The 15,107-nt window shown below is 41.6% G+C and overlaps 2 protein-coding genes across 2 annotated transcripts; both read right to left on the bottom strand.

Annotated features, from left to right (window-relative positions):
* Positions 1-889: 889 nt before the first annotated feature.
* On the bottom strand, positions 890-5,504 carry LOC146710871 (retinoic acid-induced protein 3). Its single transcript, XM_085453531.1, has 4 exons — positions 5,072-5,504; positions 3,218-4,418; positions 2,433-2,488; positions 890-2,290 (listed from the first exon to the last, which is right to left on the bottom strand). The coding sequence occupies exons 2-4, from the start codon at positions 4,347-4,349 to the stop codon at positions 2,201-2,203; spliced, it is 1,278 nt and encodes a 425-aa protein (XP_085309657.1). The 5' UTR covers positions 4,350-4,418; positions 5,072-5,504; the 3' UTR covers positions 890-2,200.
* A 4,122-nt stretch (positions 5,505-9,626) lies between these two features.
* pde6hb (phosphodiesterase 6H, cGMP-specific, cone, gamma, paralog b) lies at positions 9,627-11,791 on the bottom strand. The gene is made up of 3 exons (XM_085455389.1): positions 11,740-11,791; positions 10,634-10,791; positions 9,627-10,542 (listed from the first exon to the last, which is right to left on the bottom strand). The coding sequence occupies exons 2-3, from the start codon at positions 10,774-10,776 to the stop codon at positions 10,425-10,427; spliced, it is 261 nt and encodes an 86-aa protein (XP_085311515.1). The 5' UTR covers positions 10,777-10,791; positions 11,740-11,791; the 3' UTR covers positions 9,627-10,424.
* Between the last annotated feature and the right edge of the window lie 3,316 nt (positions 11,792-15,107).

Below are 15,107 nucleotides of genomic sequence, written 5' to 3' on the forward strand. Positions count from 1 at the left end.
TTTAAATGGAACAAAACCCTATACCAAGCAGAGATAAGGGAGTTTCTCATTAGACATGAGAAGTCGGGGAGTCAACTGAATGCTGCAATATTTAGATAACAAGCTTCCAAAGAATCCCTGCTCAGACAGTCCAGAAACGTGGCCTCCTCTGTGGGGCGCGAGCCGGGTGATTGATGGAGGCGCCACATGCCCACCGTTTAACGCAGCTCAGCGGTGCTACGTTGCAGTTAACTCTTGACTTTTCTTTTCTTTTTGTTTTTACTCCTCCAGACCAAATTTACTGTATGATAAGCTCTTCCACCACCTCCAAACTTGCTCATCACTGCCAAGGGGGAAACAAACTGGAACAATCTTTAATTGCATCTAGAGTTAATGGCCGTAAATGGGTTGGATGTGGCAGGAAACCTCATATCCCTGCTAATTGCACTAATGCACAAGAGGCCAATTGCCAATTTGATGGCATGCTCTCGCTGAGTAATTGAAGTTGGGCTAATTGGAAGAATAGGCAGAGGCCTGACAGAGGAGGAGGTGTGTGAGAGATTGCATCTTTTGAAGTGGGGAACTGACCTTTTGTGGATAGCAAATCACTACAGGCCATCGGAGGGAGGAAGGGAGGGGGCAAGAAAATAAATGGCACACTGAATCATCTTCTCTCCCGTGTATTACAGAGGGACGAATTTCTTATTGCACATTCTGCCTCTTGTAAATGAAACCGTGACTATGATAGTTGCTACTAAAAAGGTTTTACATCTACCTAGTCATCTACTATGACTTGTTACGACGTTGCCCCCTGGTGGCTGCTCCCTGTACACAAGTGTTTGTTTACTGCAAGGAGGCATTCAAATTATTAAGTGGACATTAAAAAAGACTGAGCTCCGACAGAACGAAATCCTTTATGTAGAAGTCTTTTTTTATTGAGCACATTATGCAAGCATTTGTAAAATAAAGGTTACACTTTATAATAAGTGACTAAGAGCGTAATTCTCCTGTAATTGAATGGACTTTTAGTGCATTTTTTTTAAAGTTACAGTGTAATTACATTTAGTTACAAATACTTAGAGGTAGGCACACTAGAATAAGGTGAGAACAAGTTGGGTTTTTACAGAAAAAAAACAAAAATCACATGTCATAAACACACTGTAGTTTTCAGCACAGGCTGCATTATGGAGTGGATTAATCTTGCTTTTCTTGCCTGTTTATTTAATATTCATTATGTTGATTTGCAGGATGGATGTTCTGTTATTCAACTGTGCTTTTCTTTTACTAATATAAATGTGTTGAGGACTTTTCTGCCTTACAAGAAAAAACAAATACCATCAAATTTGCAGAATCTGTGCACTACTCATAATGCCTTATGCACTGCTTAAATTTACTAAAATTACTTACACACTAATTAGCTTTACTTGCAGTATAAGTTTTTCTTTGTTTTCTGTAAAACCCTGATTTGTTATCCCCTTATTCCTTTGTGCCTACCTTTAAGTATTTGTAGGTAAATATAATTACGTTATAATAAAGTATTGACATTCCGTTTAATCACAGAGGAATTACGCACTTGGCCTCAGGCCGTATTTTTAAAGTGTTACGGGGTAAAAAAGATGCCTATGTTGTATCTTTCTACATCACTCCAGTTGTTTTGCAGAAACGTGTAACTGTGACGTAACTTTGAATATGAAGATGCTGATCAGTGATGGCACGAGCCCTCCCACAGCGCTGACGGATCTCCTGTCCTATCTCCTCCTGTCTTGTCTCATTTCGTCTGATCCCGCCTTCCTTTCCTTTCTCACCTCGTTCTCTCTTCTCGTTCCTCTCAGTTGTCCTCTCGCTCCTTCGTGGATGTCTCTGCTCAGCAGTTTGGCACCTTCAAAGCGACACTTTCACGCCTCCTGTCACCTCAGGGCTATTATCTGCCATCTCCGAGTAGCAACACACACACCGTGACTGAGACGCCCCACTGTTGAGAATTCGCCCCGTGGATTTGCCAGAACAAAGCTGGACTATCTGAACCCGTCCAGCCTCGATGATGAAACTCAAGCAGATGAGTCATGCTGCTGAGCCTGCTCTCTTTGGGGGCGACATATGATTTTAAATCCTACTAACACACTTAAAACACCATTTCTTATAATACTAAAAATATTTACATTTTGCACATTAAAGTACAAATTAGGCCATGAGGTGTGTAAGGCCTTATTCAGATAAGGTTTTATTCATGTCCATAATATTCATCGTAGGGTTCATTGTAGTTGGTAGTCTGAGGGCGAGGAATGGTGTAATCTTTGTCGGTGTCGATTTCCTGAAACACAAAACATCGCTGCAATTAATACCCTCGATAAAGTCCAATTAATCCTACAATATAGCTCAGTCACGTAGTTAAAAGGTCACACTGTTGAATGTTGGACCAGCAGGAGTCGGATGGTTTATCCTTCAGTACTCACCGTCATGGAGAATCCCGACTCGTAGGGCGATCGCAGCGATTGCTCAGCTCTCCGGCCTGAAGGGAGACGCGTTACACAGTCAACTAATTATATACATTATATGCGTTCATCGTAAAGGCGCACAGTGAGAGCTGAGCTGACAGATATCAGGAGTCATTTTCTAAGGTTGGGTTCATTTTTACCTCATGTTTGAGGAAAGCCATTTGGCTAATGTGTCCTTATTGATCATAGTTAGTCTATTCTGTTTTTTTCCTGGTTTTGCGCCTTTAAAATGAGAATGAAACAACATCCTTTATGGATCTGTGGTGCACGCAAACTTTAGTTAGATGATGTAGATTTGAGGAGTGCAAAAAAGTGGGGCATTAAATTGATTAAAAAGAAATAATCATTGCCGATTAGAGTGGATCCCAGGTGGTCTTTTATTAAATAATCATCATATCCTATAAAGTCATGAGAGTAATAGGCTTGTACTGATGAACATCTTTTAAACTGTCAGGTCGATCCTGAATTCTTCCGTACACGTGACTTAGTATAAATCCTTAAATGCGAAAATTCTAGTTTACCAGCTCTATTGTACATATGTGAATATTTACTGGTATTTTTAGGTCTTTGTCAAAGAAAATGAGATATCTCTTGGATTGCTAGTCAACCAGGTGTGGTTAGGAATGCGGTGAGGATTTAAATAGTCAATTTCAAAAGAAAATTTCAATAATCATATTATCTTTATGTCCCAAATCATCTAACTGTAAGTCACACTTTTTTTAATCAACACAACAGCATCTCACCTCTCTTGTTCTCCAAGTCATTCTCAAAACTTCCATTGTCTCTCCCCTCCTTCTGGCTTCCTAGTCCTGGCATATCAGCATTGGGGCTGGTCCATCCTGCAAAGCTCAAAGGGAGATCCTTGGACTTCACTTCCCCATTGCAGAAGAAGGCGACCTGGGACAACCCATGCCCAATCAGTAACACCCAGCCATTTGCTACCAAGGCAATGCTAATTACTGGGTCATCCCAATTTGGCCGACGGCCCAGCTCGGGGTTCCCCTTGGTGAACATAGTGATCCACACCACCCAGATGCAGGCAGAGAGAAGCAGTGTGACGAAGACCAGCCCACTGTGCAGCTTCCCTTGCTGGTTGATGGGTCCTGTGTAGCTGTAGCTGTAAGTGCAATAATTGCGGCACAGGAGGTGCAGGGAAAGAATCAAGCTGATAGCCAGTAAGCACAGGACGTAGATCAGTAGCATGACGAATTCCCCCTGGCTGTACTCGCAGCGCTTGTTATCCCGGACCAACACGATGATCAGCCACTCTGTGGCAATGATAACTTGCACAGTGAAGAGCCCCAGAGCCACAGCAGGCTCTCCCCAGCCTCGAGCTGCTGCAAAGCCCAACAGAGCAAGGCAGCGAGCCAGCAGGCAGGAGAAGGCCAGCGAGAAGAGCACGCCAAAGAGGAACAGCCTAGTGGGGCACGTCTGCGGGGTGAGACTGAGGATGAAAGAGAAGGTGATGCCAAAGATCCCCGCCGTGGCCAACAGGAACAGGGACATGGAGGCCACCATGCCTCCGATGTTGCTTTTTCGATAATGGCGGGATGAGATGCAGACACACAGGGACCAGATCAGCAGGGTTAAGAGGAGCCCTATACTTAGCAGGAAGCCCGCAGTGGCCAGGGTCTCCAGCACAATCCCCCATGCTGCCCGGCGGTCACACAGATACCTGTACATGGGATGCAGCCCGTTGCCGCAGCCTCGGACTCCGATCAGGGATGTAACATTTGAGGAAACGGTTGTGGTGGTGGTTGTGGTACTGGTTGAGGTGCTGTTGGCTGACTGGCACAGACAGGTGAGAGGGGCATAAAAGAGGAACAGGAGGGGAGAAAGGGATTTCAGGTTCTTGGATGAAAGGGCCATATTCATTATAGTAATCCACACGAGGATTCGGTCCTCCTTTGTTTAACCGTCCTTTGATGTGGCAGGTCTTTAATCCTGAAACAAAAAAGAGTAAAATACATTTCACGCATGTTTGACTGCAAAACTGTCAGTCGGGAGGAGAAGTTTGTCCGAAACGCATTAAAAGTCTGCAAATCAAGCATGGTGAAATGGAAGCTAACATGACAGAGGTCACAGCATGGAAGAGACAAAAGGAAGAAGAGGTTTGACAGTAGCTCGTGTGAAGAGCACAGGAGGAGAAGGGAGTGTATAAACATGCCAGAACAAAGCAGGGAAATGAATGAGCCGTTGCAAAGCTTGGAGGAAAAACTAGCTGCAACATGGAGGCGAGGCCGGGACAGAAAAGGAGACGTAGCGAGCGCCGTCACACAACACGATTGCCGGTTATAACCAGTTAAGATTAGAGGTGAGAGACAGTCAGATAGTCACTTGTGATAGCTGAGGAGCACTTCCCGCATTACACAGTGGAGTCTTTGTTCCAGCACCAGAGATTTAAATATGACCTTTTTGGCAGTTTTAGCACAGGATAAAAAGGCCTCGTGTCCTCAACTTTGCCCCATCACTTGCTCACAGGGGGTTACAGAGGTTTTTACCAATTCCAAACATTATTTTGATGTCTATTATTAGACATCAAATCAAAATATAAATAGATTCACAAGCCTGACCCAACCTTTATCGAATACACTTACCTTTTATCCTCTGGGATGCAAGTATAAGCAGATCCACCTCCTCCGAATTACACTCAACTAGTCTCAGTCTGACGTTCAAGCTGCGGTAAACTCTTGTTGATGTTCTGCACCTCTTATCTTGATGATGTGCTCATTTCTCTGCCAGCAAGAGAAATGAGCACAAGGGAGAAGAGGGGGAAAAAAAGGACGAGGTCCAAAAGCACCACCGGAGAGGATTGTTTTCAACTTGCTTAGAAGGTTGGAAACCTGTACCTCCACAAATTCTTGGCTTTTAGATCCCTCCCGTCTGCTGTGCTTCGCTGCGTCCCTCCCTGTGATTAAGGTGGGGCTCCCGCACACCTGGAAGCGATGAGAAGTCACACCTCCCAGATTTATGAATCTCATTTCCCATAAGAATTTGCATCCCGTCTGTTGATAATGTGGTCATGTGTTTCACCTGAGGTGCAGGGTCACAGCTCAGCAGAAGTAAGAATCAAGGGCGTTAGGGCGAGCCCGCCTGACTCATCCCACCATCACCTGGATACAGAACAGGAGCAGCAGTCTCCTTGGTTACTAGTAAATCACAGCCATAACACTTGAAATTGGCGAGTTCGCCACAAGTAGGGTTGCATCAGGAACAGAGAACGCTTTTCACCGTTGCAAGCCCATACGTAACACCTCCGCTCATGCCTGCACACGCACATTGTTTAAGGGTGTGTTCAGCTGAAGCTTAAGTCACTCTTCAACTAAAGTTTGCTCTAAAGCCCAGAGGGACTTTTTCCATTTGTAAGCTGGTTTGTTGCAGGAGCAGGGTGTGTGCACACGGATGTTGGCCAATGTAAACGTCTCCTTCGAATAAATGTTTCAAAGGCACCAATATGTTGTACATGGAGTGTCTGTGTGCATATTAGACACTCGGCAACCCCGCTGTCTGGGAAGCGCGACAGTGTTGAAGGATGCTGACAGAAAGTGTGTCTTTAAGACTTTTTGGGGCCTTTCTTGCTGCATTGAGAAGGTAAACTTGTATTTTAGGTGCTCCACCAACTTGGATCTGATTAAACTCTCTCGCACTGGATGGAGAGCAATGACTGAGCATATTCCCAGTTTTATTAGTCCAAGGAATCCGAATCGATGTTTAGCGACCCGATGGTTTCCTTGTACTGAGACCTTGTCGAGGTTTACATTGAGACTCTACACAACATCCTCAACAGTGTTTGTTTTGAGCACAGTTGTGTTTCGGTTGTTTTTCTCTCTCGGGTTTGCGAGTTTCACTTTAGAGTCTGTTGGGTGTAGCATTTTGATTTCTAATGTTTGCCAGGAGCAAGTTTGAAGACGTTTGGAGTACAACACAAACACAGTCAGAGCTGACTCACTGTCATGTGGTCATACCAGTCTCAATAAACATATTCACCAAAGCCTAAAACTAAAGTCTTTTAGTGTAGATAATTTTAATTTATTTTGATTAGTTTCTCTTTTTTTTAATGTTTCATTTAGTTTTTAAAAAAAAAATATCTAAATACAGTGAAATTTTGTGATGGCTGGTGGATTCGTGCCCCAGTTTTTTGTAATCTGCAGACTTTGATATGTATGGAAGCCCGTTTCCGCCACAAAAAAAAAAAAGGATCCATAACTCAAAATTTCGAGTTATTTTCTCGAAATTTCGAGTTATTATCTCGAAATTTCGTCATATTAACTCAAAATTTTGAGAAAAGCAACTCGAAATTTCGAGTTAGCGCTGCCAATCAGTAATCTACGTGAATGACGTCATTTCCATGTTACCCGGAAGCTGAAGCCCTCAGCTACAAATGCTACAGCTAAGCTACCGGTATTACATCCAGTCGTGAATGCACAGATTGCTGAGTGTTTTCAGCCTGGCTTCACAAATGATGAAATCCCTGTGTTATTAGCTGAATCACATGGCGTTACTATCAGCAAACATACTTTAATTTGTTGGGATCCGTTTTTGAGTGCGCGGTCCTGCGCCATATGCTTCCGGGTAACAAGAAAGCGACCTCATTCACGTATATTTTTGATTGGCAGAGCTAACTCGAAATTTCGAGAAAATAACTCGAAATTTCGAGAAAATAACTCGAAATTTCGAGTTATGGATACTAGCTTTTTTTTTTTTTTTAGTGGCGGAAACGGGCTTCCATAGATACGACTGTAACACCAGATTCAAAAATCTTCCTAGCTGTGCTAATGAGCACATAAAAACCTCAACACAAATAAAATAACCATTTTTCATGTGAGAGCACAAATATTTGCATTTAAATTGGGACTTGCTGTCTGTAAGCAAAATGTCATGAAGTCTTTTAATAGCCTGCAAAGAAGTTTCATTAGTTATACAGTGTGTTTTGTATACTGTATAATGTTTAGCATATCAGTTGCTCTATGGGACATGAAGTGTTTAAGGGGGACACTAAAATAGTCTAATGAGTATTGTGATCATCTTCTCTGGCAAGGAGAGCAAATGAAGCGAGACGAAGGTTTTAGATTAATTTATCTTTCATCAATACATTTTTCTTTAACTTATATTAATTATTTATATAGCACCAACTCAAAGCAACAGTTGCATCAGGGTGCTTTACGTTGTAAGGTTAAGATCCTACAGAAGATCCCTATGGGCAAGCACTTGGAGACAGCGAGAAGGAAAAACTCAATTTGAACAGGAAAAAAACCTCCGGTAGAACCAGGCTCAGGGAGGGGGAGGGGCAGCCATCTGCTCCAACCAGTTACATTGGAGAAAAGGGATGAAAAAGGAGAGCATAGAGCGGCAAGAACAAACACAAACGAATGCATCAGTACTTCAATATTCTGGATCAACTAGAATCTTTTCAGCGAGCTTTTAGAACAGCCTGAAAATAAGGAAACAAAAAGTCCAGCCTAGAAGAAATGGGTGGACTAGCTTTTCAGCATCACTCTGAGACAAGATGTTTCTAATCTTAGAGATACTGCACAGATAAAAGAACACAGTCCTACATACCTGTTTATATGCACATTGTTGGGCATATCCTGATTAAAAATGACTCACAGCATTACTGGAGGCTGAGGTAGTGCCATCCAGAGTAAGTATCTGCTTAGACATCATTAAATTTTTAGGGCAGAGTAGAATAACCTCAGTTTTGTCAGAATTTAGAAACAGGGATTTCGAGGTAATCCAGACCTTTGTATCTTTAAGACATTCCTGTAGTTTGACTAATTAATTTGTGTCATCTGGATAGCAATAAAAATGTAAGCAACATTTCCTAATGATATTGTCTAAACAAAGCATGTATAATGTTAAAAAAAGAGCTGCCAGCACAGAACCCTGACTCCCTGTTTACATGAAAAAACTGGAGTCTGTCAGATAGGTCTGATTCAAACCGTATACCAGCAGCGTACTCTAGTTACTGTTGTAAAATGATGTGATCGACAGTGTTTGATATCTATACGTAACAAAATTTAAGTACTACAGTGGTCCCTCGTTTATCGCGGGAGTTACGTTCTAAAAATAACCCGTGATAGGTGAAATCCATTAAGTAGCCAGCTTTATTTTTTATAACTATTATTATTATTGTTATACACTACACACTTTATACACTTTTCTCAGACAGGCATCAACATTTTCACATTTTCTCTCTTGTTTAAACTCTCAAAGTTCAAACCTTGGTAGAAAAATAAGTCCAGCATTATACAATGAAACCAAAGCCCCCACGGTTGCCTTTGATGGTGCAAAATGTTTAATCGACATTGTTGTGTTTGTTGGGGAGAAAACTTACAAACATACAGTGCAGCACTTCAGAGTCACACTGCTAGCGGTCGAAGATTTATGTAAATTTGACAAGCTGAACTCATTCTGTACTGTACTGGAGACACGAGGAGATTGATTGACAGTGGTCTACAGCCAATCACGAAGCAGAACACAATGCACTTCCCAAAAAAAACCAACAAAAAAACAAACATGCAAAGTTGCACAAATAAAATCTGTGAAACAGGAAGGCTGCGAACGGTGAACCGCGTTATAGCGAGGGACCACCGTAACCGTTTTACACCGTTTAGCAGGAAGACACATCATTGACCTGTCAATCAGAAATCATCAGCCAATGGGTGCATGGTGTTTATAGTCAGATCCACCTTTCCTGTTTACCACCGTGTTTTTGTAACCAACATGGTGATAAAGAAATGTTCATCTCGAGGCTTCAAAGCAGGATGTCTCATTTTTTACGTCCTTCTTTTGTAGTGTTTTAAATTGATGTAGCATTCTTTCCTATCGGCTGATAAAAAGAAGCCTGATTATCAAGTATAAAAGAGAAAAAAATCCCACTCCTCAATTGATCTCTTCAATGAATGCTTGTTTAAACCTTGTTTTATACAACATGTCATTCATTTTATAAATTGTTGCTCCCATTTAGCAGGAAATGGGTGATAAAGCAAGATACACTCAAAACAGTGGGTGATGTCATGCTGCCAGGTCCATCATTTATGTACAGTCTATGATTTAATAGTGATTTGATATTATTTTTCTTTTACTGATTTAAAAAAAATGCCATGTTACTCTGTTTATGTCTTTCAGAAAAAAAGATGAGGGTAGTAAAAGTAGTGAAAATAAACTGATTTTTATTTCAGCTATTTGGACATGCCAGTTCACAACACATCTTCCATAATATTGTGTTTGCAAACACAAAACTTATTTGCCTTTAACTTCTCTAAGGAGGGAAGTGCAGGTAGCAGCAAGGACAGAAAGAGATGGAAAGCAGGACAAAAAGGAATTCCTCCTCAATGATCGCGTGAAAGAGCATTGTAGTTTTTCACCATTACAGCATGTTGCACACCCACACTGCATCCCTTGGTGTTTACAACAACCTTGTGCACAAGGAGTAGAAAATACAATGCAAAACAAAAGAGGGAGGAAGTACAAAAGGAAGATAAGGTAAAAAGGTTTAACGCTTAGAACAAATTATTTACATTTGTAATTACAGCTAGAAGCAAATACAAGCTAGTGTTGACAAGTGTTTTGCTTGCATCCATTGCCGTGGGTCGGGAGTGGCACAGGGAGGCAGGGAAGTCCACATGAGGAGGGGGGAGGAGTCGGGAGGAGACTACGCTAGGTGGATGAAGGGGAAAGGAAAAAGGTAGGTGGAGATGGTTTTCTCGTCTTTTCATTTCAAGTATATATACTGTAAACAGTATCATATTATAATATAAAAACAACAACATCATTATGCTTTCCGTCCACTTAGTGGCGCAAAGCAAGAGGTAGATAGACGAGAGGGCATTAGGGGGTTTGCTGGCAGCCTTATCACGACGTGCCAAGCTGAGGTGGAGAGAAGGCCAGGTGGAAAGGATTAGACAGAGGAAGGGTGCAGGCAGGCGAGGAAGGCTGGAGGCAGTGGGTTTAAATGATGCCGTATTTGGCCAAGTCGCTGAGCTCCATGTCGCCGAAGGCTTCCCATGGGCACACCACTGAGAAGTCTGTGCCAAGACCATCCATGCCAGGGATATCATCACCAAAGCTGGAGAAAGAGGAAACAAAGAGGTGAGCGTCCAAAGTCCTGATCTGTTCCCTAATCTATACATTTAAATATCACAAAAACTGTGTTTTACCCCTTCTGGCCTGGCTTGGGGGCCTTGCTCTTGAATGTGCGGGTCTGCCTCTGCTTGAACTTGGGTGGCCCCTTCTTGGGTGTAGTGGGGCCTGTGGTTCCACTGAGGGCCAGGGCGCTTCCTGCTGGGGGGCTGGCGTTCATTTCTACTGCGGATCTCTGAAGGCAGAAAGACATTGATAAAGCCTCGCATTGCCTCCTGCTGCCCTCGTGCTAATCCTGTTTGCTTCCAGCGCTCGGTGCCAATCCATGGAGATTACACAGATTAGCTTTACAGACAGATTAGCTCTAATCCCACTGTAATCCACAGTGGACTAATTGCCCTTCTTGGACAGCAAGAATGACATGTGCAATAAGGGGAAGACCTTCATTCTTGACCTCCAACTTTTCCATTTGCTCTTTCATCCACCTGACAGTTTGGAAACCAGACTCGAAAACAAGTTTGTCTTAACTTTGATAATCTTGATATAAGGTTTTTTTTCTTGTTGTTGTTTTGGCTGAATAAGTGAGGCTGTTATTGTCAAATCACATCACGGCGTTCTCTTCACTGTATTGAAAACGCCTTGACCAAAACATCCCTGCCTGTTCCCTTTGCTCTCGTCTTAAGCCGTGTCCTTTCTGAGCCCCCCTTTCCTCTGACTGCTAACACTGTTAAGGCATTCTGACAGAGGTGGAAGAACACCCTGGCTTGTGATGTTATGCACCACCTGCAGATACAGACAGCCTGCGGATGCAGAGGCTCTCCTGATCTTTCAGCTGAACGGTGATGCAGAGACGCTGCCCGGCAGGCTCACGACCATCTGTTTGCTTTGATTGAACGTTTTGCAAATCCAGTGCATCTTTGTTAGCCCAAAATAGATGTAGATTTTATTTTTTTTATTGCCTTGTTGTCTTTCTTCCTGCTTTCCTTGTATTCGTTTACAATTTTAGCAGATACATTATCATCACACTAAATTATCATTGTTATCTTTCCAGCTGTCAGTTATCCACGTACCTACGTATCTACTGCTACTTTTATCCTTATTATATGTTACATTGTAGCGCCACCCGGGTAGTTTCATCACTAAACAAAGTCAATAAAGTTGCAGCTGCAGAGTTTGCACTTACTTGCAGTCACAGATTTCCCAGTTGCTGCTCAGAGCTGCTTCTCTCTGCTCCTTGAGTAAGTGAAGTGTGTTGTCTGTGTTGCACTTTTATACTATTAATTCTAATCCCCACATCAGCCTTTTTCCAGTCACATGGTCACCAGAGAAGGTCAGCCAAACTTCTCCACCCATCCAGGATCTTCTGCTCCCCGCCCTCCCCACCTCTCAGCTCCCTTGTTCCCATTGGCCCCGCCCCACTGCTGTCCTACCTGCCATGGGATGGAGGTGGTGCAGCCTGCTGGAACAGATCATTCAAAGATCAATCTGGAAGGACTTTTATCTCACTTATCCCTCTAAACCCCCAGCACGCCTGCATTTAGCTTTGTCGTGAGAAGACAGCCGGTCGCGTTTCAGGCCCATGTGAGACGTTGTTTTCACATGTGGGTCTGTGCAGCTACACCAGTAAACAAAGAGCAACCCGACCTTGAGGAAATTTAACCATACCAACAGCTCAAATACAATTAAAAGCAACTTTAATGTGAGAGGTATGAAATTTGAAAAAACAAACAACAACAACACTCATTGACTCAGGTTCAGGCCCAAAGTCAAAGATCCAGCCTTTCTAGACTCTCCAATAATGCTTCTATGATACCAAGAAGTATCATAGTAAACTCGGCTATTTACCTTTAATTACACATGATATATGCATGAAGATTTAAGCAAAAAAAAAAGTGCATTTCAGTTTTATTGTGGGAATTTGATAATGTCACATTTGCAGCCTGGAAAATGACAACATGACAACATGTTTACACATTAAGTTTCTGTAGCCATGTTTGGTTTAACAGGTATTCCTGGAATCAGCGTTAACTACGCAACCGTTTCGGTCCGAACCTTCACAGCGTGAGTTTGGCAGCTTCACTCTCAGAGACCTGCAGCAGTGTGGGAGGTCCACTTGAACAGTAAATGAACTCATTAACACCAATAAAAAACAAAAGACCTCCCTCCTGCCAGTTCCGTTCTTTTTAATGAACATAAAAAAAATCTAGAACTCGATGAAGAGCAAGATGAGCAACCTTCGACTTCATGCTTCTGAATATTTTTTCTACAGAGTGGAGATGAAATAAGAGGAAATGTTAAACTGAGCCTCGCTGGGTGGCTACCTGATATCTTTTTTTTAAATTCCAATATCCCAAGGGAGGAAAATGACAGGAAAAACTGCAATTCTTAATCGACACTTCTCTAAGCCATTAACATTTAAATGCTTTATTAATTCAGCCTCACTCATCTGGAAAAGAACGTCCACAGTTGATTTAATACTTTAGATTTGCTCATGAAAACTTTCACATGAGAAACAACTTGCATGAATAAATCATAACACAAGATGTGTAAGTCTTGAGAGACTTATATATATATAACATATAAATATTTACTGTTTGAGGGAGAGCGAAACTTTCTCGTCTTTTCCATACGGGCTGTGTGTGGAAAGTGTTGATCTAAAGGTCGGATCCCAGATTAGACTGCTTGGAAGCGGGATAAAATAAGAGAAAGACACAACACAACCACATAACGCTGACTCAAAACATAGGAAGACATCGTCTAATTTCTGCTAATTTAACATAAAGTCAAGAGGCGTTTAATGCAAATTTAACCACACAGACATACACTCCTATATTTATCCAAAAACAAGTAAAAGTCTGATTTAATTGAAAATCTTTTCATTTAAAAAAGGAATAAAGAGAGAGACCTGGAAAAGAGGGCAGTAGAAATTGTAACAAAGATACAACTATACACAATACAAGACAGTGAACACAACATCCAGATCATAAGCAGTTTATTACAGAAATATTTCAACGATGTTTTTAGGATTCTGTTAATCACAGCAAACATGACATGGGAAAAATGTGCACGCTTCACACAACCGAGCCAAAATGGCACCATTTAAGCTACACAAATACACATAAAGCTGAACGTTTATAAGATAAATAACAAGGATGCAGTTCTGAGGTGGTCGGGTTGTGAAGGAGGTATGTTTACTAGTTTAACCTATCGGTGGAGTAACATCAGCCTAAACATGAAATGAAGGTGCGGTTGTTACCAGTTTTTGACTGAGCTCAGAAGATCAGGGTGTCGTCTCAGTCATCATAACAAGTCACAAATATGAACCTCACAGGGTTGATGGCAGCGGGAAAAAGTACATTTTAACATGTAAACTGAGAGCAGACCAGCCTTTCATCCTGTGCACTTACAGAGGAACCAGAGGAGCTCTCAATAAGAAATGAGAACATGATTTATGAAGTCTTGAGGCATGCTAAAATATTGACAATATGTTCTTTTGTATGGAACAATTAATGTAATTTTATGCGAACAGTGGCGTTGTATGCCTGTTATTAATAACACTAGTCATTTGATGCTAATGCTACAGTATTCTTTGGCCAGTTGAATGCTATTAGCAAACTGTTATACTTACTCACCCTGAGAAACATAGGTTTACCTGAACATATTAATAACATGCACCTCACAAAAATGCTGGAAAAAAGCAGATTTTTGTGGTCTGGACTGTTTCACATGGTTTGAAATCCAAATACTTTTGCACATATACAGTTATACAGTTTCTTTTTATCTCACAAATGTGTCAAATGATGTAATTTAATATGGATACTATAAACCTGGTGTGTATATTTGTAGATTAAAAATAAGTATGTCCAATACTTTCTAAACCAGATGTTATTGTGGTGAAATTAAACTGATATGAGGCTTTTATAAACTTTTACAGTCGCAAAAACTACAAATGGGTCATTTTAGTCTCTAGTAGGTGGTTGCTCTGCAACACTATGACATTATATCTAGATAAGAACCAGTGGGGTGAGGTGTATTGGTGTGCCAGGTTTGATTGCTCAACTACTGATGAGGTAACTCACAGACAGACAGAGATTTCATGTATTAAAAGATTATAGATTACACTGTCCTTCATTTGTAAATAAAGAGCTCAGACACATTCATAGTTACTCTTAGTTATTAAATTAGATTTAGTAACCAATGTAAAGGGCACTCTCAGATTTTTTTTTAAATAGTCTGAATATGGGGGTGATCACATCCTGTGCAATGATCAGTTGCACCAATGCATGCACCTGCTCCTAAAAGAGGACACGATAATGGCTAAGCCTCTTTAAATGTATGTAGGGTGTAGAAGGGAAGGAGGACAGACCTGTCCTCTTTACCACAGACTGCACGTCTGTGCTGTGTAATGTAAGTGTGGATCTTACTCTACAGGTGGGGAAACACGGGTTTGTTTCATTTAGGACATTAAAGATTGATTTTAGGGTCTTTTCATTTGTCTATGAAGCCATGCATTTCACACCTCTATTGCTCCACCTTAGCTCTTTTAGATCC

The sequence above is a fragment of the Copadichromis virginalis genome, linkage group LG4 (assembly GCF_057382275.1).
Source record: "Copadichromis virginalis isolate Kocher_CV1m ecotype Utaka linkage group LG4, C_Virginalis_male_GT1.1, whole genome shotgun sequence".
NCBI classification, from domain to species: domain Eukaryota; kingdom Metazoa; phylum Chordata; class Actinopteri; order Cichliformes; family Cichlidae; genus Copadichromis; species Copadichromis virginalis.

Bases quoted from the DNA above. Each gene is read 5' to 3' on its own strand.
- LOC146710871 (XM_085453531.1), bottom strand. From the start codon at position 4,349: ATGAATATGGCCCTTTCATCCAAGAACCTGAAATCCCTTTCTCCCCTC. The intron at 2,489-3,217 runs GTGAGATGCTGT...GTCTCCCTTCAG, and splicing joins TGACTTGGAGAACAAGAGAG to GCCGGAGAGCTGAGCAATCG. The intron at 2,291-2,432 runs GTGAGTACTGAA...TTTGTGTTTCAG, and splicing joins AGTCGGGATTCTCCATGACG to GAAATCGACACCGACAAAGA.
- pde6hb (XM_085455389.1), bottom strand. From the start codon at position 10,776: ATGAACGCCAGCCCCCCAGCAGGAAGCGCCCTGGCCCTCAGTGGAACC. The intron at 10,543-10,633 runs GTAAAACACAGT...CTCTTTCTCCAG, and splicing joins CCCAAGCCAGGCCAGAAGGG to CTTTGGTGATGATATCCCTG.